Source organism: Phaethon lepturus, unplaced genomic scaffold (genome assembly GCF_000687285.1).
Source record: "Phaethon lepturus isolate BGI_N335 unplaced genomic scaffold, ASM68728v1 scaffold34797, whole genome shotgun sequence".
NCBI lineage: Eukaryota > Metazoa > Chordata > Aves > Phaethontiformes > Phaethontidae > Phaethon > Phaethon lepturus.
In genome coordinates, this window is record NW_010554613.1 from 45989 (window position 1) to 55801 (window position 9813).

Genomic DNA, 9813 nt, shown 5'->3' on the forward strand with positions numbered 1-9813 from the left:
ACTGGGTCGCTTAACACATAATCCACGCTGACCATATATTGTAGACATACAGTGACCTATAATATCAGCAGGTGACAAACATGACCCAGAGCCTTATGGTCTGTGGGCAGTAGATTAAGCCAAATTCTCCAGTGGCTCACTTAAATAAGAATGGTTGGGCCTCTGTGTGTAATAAGAGTTACAGTCTTGGTGTGCTTTCCAGACCTTCCTAATACAAAAGTGACCGTTTACTCATGACTGACTGTCAAGCTCTTGACATGTTGCCTTGGCAATCAGCAGCTGGATGCCATGCATGCCTCTGCATAATATTAATTTGACAATGTCATACTTCAAAGCAGAAGCTGTAGTTTCCACCGTAGTTTATCGCAGCAATTGGAACATACCTATTAATTTGCTCTCTCTTCTCACCTTAAGATGCAAATCAGGCTCTTGAGTTGCCAGTGTAACGTTTGAGCCCATCAGTTGGTGTAGCCCTAGTCAGTACCACAGAATAAAAAATACTGAATTCCCTTATGTGGCAGCATCTGTAAGGCTGGCATATAAGTACAGACTTCTTAAATACTGATGCACTTTCTGGTTTGCCTGTCTTCACCTATTAGAACAAAAGTGTCCCATGTTTAAATCGAACGATTGTGAGCAAACAAGTGGCGAGAGGTGCTGGTTAGCAGTTCTGGAGCCTGTCATCTTCTGGTTAGCAGTAGCTGGACATAACCTGAGCAGCACTAGAGCCCTAACACTGTTTCTCGGTGACGTATTCAGGCAGATGCAAGCCCTTAACATGAGGGATTAACAGTAGGTAAGGAGAATGGTTTAGTTGCTGTGATCAAGTCGTTGTTTATGAATTACTTTCATGAGTTACAATGAGTTAACTTTCATTGGAACTCTCTGAAAAAGACATGAGGTCTAAGTTTTGTGGTGTTTTTATGATGCCACAAGCTGCCTGTGAAAATAGTAAAGCTGAAACCAACAGTGTTTGGAGATCAGCATGGATAAAAGGTTTAAAAAATGTAGGAAGGTTGCCATCTTCATGTAGGAACCTGAATGCTACAGACATAGCTACCATCTCCTCCTTTTTGAGAGTTTCAAATACAGATATAAGCGGTTTTTCACCCTTGAAACACCGTTCATGGGCTTTTTTTAAAGTTATCTTACCCTGACTCTTAACTGATGAGCTAGCTAGGTTACTACCGCTTCTGATAGAAAGAAGTGGCCACAAAACAAGATTTTCAAGTGGAGAAGGGCTTGTTTTTCTTTTCAAGTGCCCCTGTATTTATTGAGAGGAGGAAGTGATGTTCCTGCTAAAATGTACGTGAAAGCAAAGGCTGTTTCCTATTAGTGGTATGCACACACACTGTCAGCAGTCAGCTGCAGTAGGATGCCTGAGTTTGCAGATCTGAGCTAAAGAAATTTCAGCAATGCAATACTAATAGAAAAAATAATAAGAACATATCCTTGAAAGTTTCCCTTCAAAAGGAACACAAAAGGATGGAGTTGTCTGTGTTCATTTGCAAAAAAGGGGCCATGCCAGGTGACAGCTACATACTGGCAATTTAATTCCTCAGCCTGCAACTATGAATTCTCCTGTGAACACACTCTTCTTCTTCTAGGCTGGGAAAGTGACATTACAGCTGCAGTCTTTTCTGCATAGATCTGTGAACACCATATTCCTTCTCTTACTTTCTTTTCATTCATAAGCTTGAACTTATTACTGCTTTTCTGTTTTGCTGCAGAAATGCATGGAAATGAAGAATACCATCCTTGCAAAACAGAAGGAGATGCACAGCTCCTTGGAGAAGGTAAAACAGCTGATCCGCCTCATCCAAGGCATCGACCTTTCAAAACCCATAAACTCTGAGGTCAATTCAGTAGCCATCTCCAATGGCATGGACTCCACTAACAATACTAATGCTGCCACCTCCACCTTAGCCCCCTCCCCTTCCCAGAGCTGCATGGTGAACTGTAACAAGGGCGATGAGACTAAATAACACAGTGAAGTTAAGAAGGAGCCAAGGGAGGTGGCGGCGAGGAGGAAGAGCAAAATAACGAAACTCTAGAAAAGCAAAACCGGATTTCTTCTGGAAAGTGCAGAATTCTTTAGTTCTTTGGTTCCAGAGAGAGCGTGAAGATGCTTGTGCCAGGCGGCACCGGAGTTTGCCAATTGATCCTTCTTATTCTGTGTGTACATGCAAAGTTTGGATCATGTTACATGAATAGTGCCAGCTGGGGGTTCTTTGCCAGCACCATGCCAAGTGAAATAATATATTTACTCTCTCTATATTTTACACCAGTGTGTGCCTGCAGCAGCCTCCACAGCCACTATAGGTTTGTTTTATTTTTGTTTGGGGTGAGGAGCAGGGATGAGGGAGGAGAGCAGGTTTCAAATCCTTATTTGCAGAACAGTTTGTTTAGCTAGGGGAAAACAAAAACAAGTCCAAAGAGCCTGTGGGCTTTTCTTGTTTCTAAACTCTCAGTACTATTAAACCAAAAAACAGAAATATAAATTATCAAATCCCAGTGCCCAGAAGGGACAAGTCTATCAAATAAGCAGTATTTACTATTGTTTAGACAGGAGATGTACAAAAGGAAAGGAGATGGACTTTTCACTGAGTAACCAGCACATGTACAGGCTGAGGATCTACTGTTCCAACAGCTTTGGGTTAATACTATTTCTTCACATTAAACAACAGACATGCTTTGCAGAATTGGTTTGGGTCCTCACACTCATCCAGAAAGCCTATGTTGGGAATGGGAAAATAGAGGGCCAGAATCCAGGGTCAGCTTGGAGCATTGGATGGAGGTGTCCCAAGAGAAAATGTGCATCGATTACTTGAAAATGAGATTCCAACCCTTTTCTATATTTATAAACAGCAAAGGTATCCTGAACAAAGTAGCACATGACCCAGATGTGTGAACTGAACAGAGAAATGTCCTTTTCTTTCACTTCCTTTCTCTTCTTTTGGTAACAAGAACTAAATAAGGAATAGAAAAGCTGTTTTTCAGGCTGACAGTCTAATTAAAGAGGTAGATGGGACCTTGCATGGTATAGATTAGAAGTAATAGTGTCAGTGAGATACAGTGAGTCTTTGTGAGTCCTTGTGTCATCGTTTTGGGCACTGTTTTTTTATGCAAGGGCAAAATCTTTGTATCTGGGGGAAAAAAAACAACTTTTTTAAATTAAAAAGGAAAATAAAAGATATTGAGGTCTTCCTAGTGTTACTTAAAATAAGATCAAGGTAAGAAACATTGTAAAAAAAAATTACAAAAGTGCTATTTGTTTCCTAAACAAGTGATTTCTATTAAAAAGGTGTCAGAACTGGAGAAAATGCTGTGTACTTAGAATTTTTTAACACAGACTTTGCTTATTTATGATGACATTCTGCTGTGTTTGTGTTTTAAAATCAAATGGGACAGTTTCCATAGATTATACCATACATGCTACTGGCTAAACTCTAAAGAGAATCAAATCCTACAGTGCTGGATCTCACCCCACCTGGAGGATCTGTCAGGCTTGGCTCTGCTGCTACCATATCTCCCCCATTCTTTCCTGTGTTTGTAACCCAGAGAGAAGGAGTTGGCAGCATGCTTATTTAAGGCTTTTATGGTTTTGTGATATGGACTGATTAGAGCTTGAGAATGAAAGACAGAGAGCTGGTTGGACTGAAATCACCTTCTGTTACCTCCTCATGTTTAAGAAGTTCATCTCTTACATATAATCTTTGCGCTTTAGATAGCAAAGCTTGCCTTGTGCTTCCTATTATTGTGGGGTCTGTCTCAGTTTAGAGTGTTGATTCTGGTCACTTAGGGTTGTGTCCCAGAGCTGCCTGGTTTCACTACTGCATATAAACATTCAGGCAAACCCCATTTTCCACTGGAAGTACTGGGAAAACTCCCTTTACTTCCAGTGGGAGCAGAGTTGAGCCACTACACACACAATGTGAGGCAGAGTCCCTGGAGTAGTGCCCTTGAGAGCATGGGTTGGGTGGCAAGGCAGACCTGCTCAGCTGTTTCTAGTGGAAGATAGAAAAACTTCAGATTTCAAGGGTGCATTTCTGAGCAAGGAGAAGTGAATACTCCAGACACTACATAGCCTGAGAGAGTCTCTTTGCTGGCACAGCCAAGTATGCTTCTGTGGGATTCTTGGAGCTGTTTTCTTTCCTCTCCTTTAGGTTGCCCTTCTGCCCTTTAAGGACTTTTATTCCTTCTATAGGAGTGTGCACTATTTTCAGCTCTGAGCTCAGAACTGATATCCTGAGTTCTCACATTTGTCTGTAGTTGGGAAAGTGACTCTTACGTGCACTTCTCAGCTGAACCTGTGATAACCTCAACTCTGTCTTTTGATGTTTGAGTTCTGTTCCAGAACTAGCAGAGCTGGAAGGATAAGTTAGCACAAGTGGCAGGGAGACAGCTGGGCAGAGAACATCAAAACTGATCAAACTGAAAATGTCCTTGCATCAACGCAGTTACCAGTGAGGGTCATTACCACATGCACTGGGCCAGTAACCCATAGCATTTAAACAAAGTATTTCAAGGGATGAAGAGAAAAACCAAACTGAACATGAGCCATCTTTCTTTAGAATATGAGCCAGCAGCTAGCAGCCAGATACACAGGAGAAACTGCGTTTTTGGCCAGGTTGTTCTCTAGTTGGCCACTTGGGTAATTCTTAACATCATCATCAAGTACGTTCCTGGTAGGAGACAGTCTCTAGGGAGAGTCTTCATAGTTCTCCTGTTTTTATTTCTGGTGTTATCTTCTGAGCTCTTGGAAGCACTGCACTACCTGGGGGGAGCAAGCCATGCCTGAAGACTTGATAGCCCTTCTGTTTTCTTTGCCAGTTCAGGAGGGATGGAAGTAAATTCGCTGGTAGCCATACTTAAATTTGAGCACAGTTGACCAGCCAGGAGATGTTAAAGCAGCTACTACTGCTTTTCTGAGGCATCTGCTTGTCTCCAGAATCCAGTTAGATAAGTATAGACTTTTACGTCCCTTTTGTTACAGCATTTGTGTTCCAGACTGTAAAAGGATGCCTTTAGTTAATCATTACCTGGCAGAGAAATGATCTTAACTTAGACTTTTTGATGCTGCTAGGTAGTTTTCTTTCTCCCTTGCTGATCCTCTCCCTCCAGGCTCTGCAGCACTATCAGTCAGTACGCAAGGAGCATTCCCAGGGCTGCACTGACACTGGCAATGATGCTGCTACATAGACACAAGTAAATTTGAGTTATCTCTGCCCAATTAGCAGCAACGGGGTAGGAAGGGGGATTGGCATTTGCTAAATACAGGGGAGAATGGTTTTCTTCTAGCTGCTCTAAGAGGATCCAATCAAGGGAGAAATTTAAACTCTTTGACAGCTTAAAGCTCAAGCTTGTCTGCTGGGTTTGGATTGGTTTGGGTTTTTTCTCATGTAATATTTCAGATAGAGTGAGTTTGTACTAAAACTTCTGCTCTTTGGGAAGCTGTCATAATGACTGGCATTTTGTATTTCCAAACCACCCTCAAGATACTAACTAAATCTTATGTCATTGCTTGTCATTGGTGGGAAATAAGTGGCTTTTAAATCTCCGTTATAAAGGAGGAGATGAGACCACAGAGGAAGCTCGTATCAGAGACGGTCCTGGCTCTCAGCCCAGTGCTGATGGCTTTAAGAAGTCACCCCTGCTTCTTTGCTCAGAAATAGAGTAAGTCTTGCAGAACTAATTTTTTCCCTTCTCCTTGCAATCTGTTCTTTTAAACAGCTGGAAAGGTTCGTTGTGGTCAGAGCGGGAAAGCGAACTTGTGACGAGGCGAAAAGAAAGAGTATTATTATTAATATTCTCATTATCTTCGTTTAGAGCCAGCAGTGTCTTTAGTGCTGTACAAAACGCAGTAAAGGCAATACTTCTAGGGATGACTGGCAGGTAGGGTGAGTAGCATGGATGATTCTTCGAGGATATCATTAGCCGGGAGTTACCATGTTGGTACGATGAACTAATGGTTTGCATGAGCAAAACAAGGACTTCGTTGCAAGCAAGTTTCTGTTGGTGGGGATGTGAATGAAAAGCTGCTAACCTAGAAATTAAAGGGGTGATAATTTTATGGGCAGATCTGTTGGTTTTGCTGTTGGTAGGAAAAACAATATTGCATTTTATCCTTCCTAGCTGACTGGGCGTAAGAAAGCAAATCTGTATTCCAGCAGCCTAGAAGTGTGAACCCTAATTCTGACCTTCTTGGCTTCAAAATCATCTTTTTCCCTGTACTGTTGCAGAGACAGCCCTGAAAAGCAGCATGATCAGCATTCAGGAGGACCCAGAGTGAAATCTCCCTCTTAGCCCCACCAAGCTGTGGCAGCCCACAATGCAGGGAGTAAAATCTGAAATTTCCTTCCCATGTGGATTCAGTGGAAAATATTTGTGAATTTGCAGTGCACATGTTTCTCTTTTTCCCCAGCTGGGTTGCACCCTGCCCTCTTTGCTTCTGAAGCAGTAATGATGAATACATGTTTTTTAATGAAACATGTTTTTAAAATATCATATTCAGATGTCAAACCAAAATTCATGCTTTTACTGAGGGCCTCGCTCAATGACCTGCTCAGAAAACCACTGAAATACCGATATTACACTTTCTGGTGGACCATCCCCCTTTGGGCAGAATTTGTTGTGTCTTTTCAGAACTGTTCTGACCCGTCTTCACCCCCATTTGTCCTCCCTTGGGATTCTGAAGATCCAGGGCAAGTTCAACCTTGCTGGGTTACTGCACAGAGTTTTCTGACACGTAGAAGAAGAGTCAGGAACCTGGAGAAAGAGGAAGATACTTTGTCGTGCAGCTAATTTATTTGGCGCTTAGGCTTGCCTGGCCAACAAACTACCTCAGCAGAGGCTGTTCCCGAGCACTAATGTGGATTCTGTAGTTTCTGGCATTCAGAAGGCAAAAGGTCTCCAAAGAACCCTTCCAACAGCCGGCTAGGTAACTGGTCTCTGAGGGCATGCGAGCGAGCCTCACAGTGACACACTGTTGGATGCTTGTTTTCAGTGGTCAGACCTTGACCAGGGAATGCCCTAAAAATTGGGTGGGATCAGGAAAACACAAGAGCTGCAGACACCTTGTCTCCAGGTTATTGCCGTCTTACTCAGATCCTTCTTTAAGCCTCAGTCCTGTTTGTAACACCTACAGAATGGAATGTAATACTTGAACAATATGACTCTCTTTATCCTTTACCTTTAGCTCCGATTTCCCCCATGTTTATCTTTTATCTGGGACAAGAACCTTCTGCATCATTGTGTCTTGTATAGGCTGAGCACATAGTTGAAACTTGCCAATAAAGAAAATTATTTATACCATGCACTGGTAAGCTTGGTAATTGCAGACCCATTAAAAGACAAACACCTCTCCTAGAGGTTAATTTAAGATGTGGGCTTGTTTCAGAGAACAAAGTCCTTATTGGTCTGAGGGTCTGTTTCTATCCCCTGTCAGTATTGCTGAACTACCTGAGTAGTGAACAGAGAACAGCCTTGCCGAGAGCATCGGTGCTGTGAAAATCACGGTGCTGTGCAAGTCCCTGGAGCCTATCGCATGAGAACAGCCAGGCCGGGGGCTTCTCACCACCCCGGGCCAGAGGTGGGTGCTGCAGGGACGAGGGAAAGAACAGAAGCTGCTTCTGAGAAGCAAGGGCAGTGAGAAGGGTGCAGGGCTGGAGACAGGGGAAAGGAAGGGAGGAAGCAGGAGGAGCAAAGGAAACGACATGGGGTAAAGCAGAGCCAAGAGAAGAAACAGAAAGAGATGAGCAGGAAAGTGAGGGTAGGAAAAATCCAGGAGTGAAATAGGGCTCCGTTGTGAGAAGACAGGTATTCCTGCAGTTACAGGCTTTGAAAGTTCAGTGGAAAGACTGGAACAAAAAGGCTCTTCATCCTACCTCAATTTCTGACTTGGGCTGATTTGTACTCCAAAAGGGCCAAGTGTGGTGGGAGAAAAGAGCTGCTCAGCTGCAGATGGGGAAGGAAGCGGGTACTAAGTCATCCCCAGCTCTGCTTCTGCTGCTGAGTGATCCCATCCTGACGAGAGCCTTACTTGACTTCTGTGCTACAACGTGGGATAAGGCAGATCAAGCAGACCGTGGGGCAGCCAGAGCCTGCTCTAATCTGGACCGCATTAATTAAAAATTTTCTTGGCTAGAAATATTCCTGAGACGAGCTAAAGATTCACCTCTGCCAGTGTGGTTGCACCTTCCTACCTCGAGTGGCACCGTCAGCCTAGTTGAAACTAGTGTCAGCTTCCAGAGGTCCTGGGTCCTGAGTGAGCGGAGGAGACGATACCGGGCAGGACCTGTGACTCCAGTACTTCTCAGCCATCTCTTGGAGTATCTGTGCAAGATTCCTGCTCTCTGGGCCATCACATCTGGCAGTTCTGTGCCAAAACCCCTCTGTGCACCCTGCCTCCCTGTTTTCTTAGGATCTGGTTTCTGTAGGGATGCATGCAAAGGGGCACGTCACCAGTGCCGCTAGGCAGGGGCATGTGATTAAGTTAAGTTTAATGTAACCCTTCAGGAATGAGGCTACATTAAGCAGCAGCCCTTGGGGCACCCTCCTGGGAGAAGGGCTGTCCCGGCTCTCACGTGTTAGCAGGGAGTAAGCTCTGAGGCTGTTCTTCTTCGCTGTGTAGTATCCAAGCAGGCAGTTGCACAGGCCAGCTCCCAGGGCTGTGTTCAGTGGCCACCCTTGATTTTTGGATCCCCAGCCCTGGGGGCCGGTTCTGCAGCAGCACTGGTAAGATGCTGTGCATGTGCAAGCCAGGGCAGGGGCTCCCCTTGCTCGTCATCCAGATCTTGGCCTCTCAGGTGGGGTATGCCAAAATTGAGGGGGAGAGGCCACTTCTACTTACTTAAAAAGGAAAGAAAGAAATCCCTCCGTACCTCGCATTCCCCTCCATAAAGCGGGTACTGGCAGTTCTGACACTGCAAGAGCCGTTTTTCATGGGCTGGGAGCAGGCGCTGTTGAAAGAAGAGGTTACAGTTGCGCTCCGTGCTGGGTGCGGCAGGAGGCTGCGTGTTGCTGCTTGTCCTGGGATGATGTGTAATTTCTGATCGTAGTCTCCTATGTTTCTTTAATTATCACTGGCATCAAAGCAGTGATTGACTCCAGAGCCAGGAGTAGCATCTTACCCGTCGGCTCTCCTTTCCAGAAGGTACGCAGGTTCTTGATGCCGTATGTGACAGGTAGCCAGGACCCTCCTTAAGGAAGGTTTTTGCTACCGCATAAGCCCCTGGGGCTCGGGCAGCTTCCCAGGAGCCCCACGCAAGCAGAGCTTGCAGGCAGTTGTATCCCACGAGCTGCTTCACACCAGTCACAGCTGCAGGGCTCCCCCAAGCACCTTCTTACACTGACAGAGGCATCTTGGCCGCCTGTCATAGTCCCACAGAAGCAAAGCACGGGTTGCAAACGCCACGAGCAAAGATTAAGCAAGGTAACCGGGGTCTGGGGGGAGACCGCTAGTGCCAGACTGCTCAGGCGCCTGCGTAGGCCCAGCCTGCTCAGGCGCCGGCGGAGGAAGGAAGCAGCGTCAACAGCAGCGGAGCCTGTGGTGCAGAGAAGCGGTGGTGAGCTGCTGCTGGCCTGGCAGGTCTGGTGCAGCAGTGGGGTGGCTTCCCATGCAGTGTTTTGTCTTTTGGGGGCTGACTGGCTCTAATCTGCCAAACATCCACTGTGTTGTCCGCAGCGGAGGGCAGGTGGGTTGTGAAGGCAGCTCTGCTTGTATAGAGAAAATACTCAGGCCTAGACCACGGCTTCATGTTCCTGCGATCGTGCCGGCACCGTCTCGGTAGACTTGGTGATACCACCACCCGC

General features: G+C 45.3%; 1 protein-coding gene across 1 annotated transcript in view; it reads left to right on the plus strand.

Moving 5' to 3' along the window:
* The window catches only part of PHF21A (PHD finger protein 21A), a gene marked incomplete at its 5' end in the record, with an annotated part of 28033 nt that extends 24710 nt beyond the window's left edge, over positions 1–3323 (plus strand). Inside the window, one exon of the mRNA XM_010291917.1 lies at positions 1731–3323. Within this exon, the coding sequence (XP_010290219.1) occupies positions 1731–1985 (255 nt within the window). The remainder of the gene's footprint in view (positions 1–1730) is intronic.
* Positions 3324–9813: the final 6490 nt, after the last annotated feature.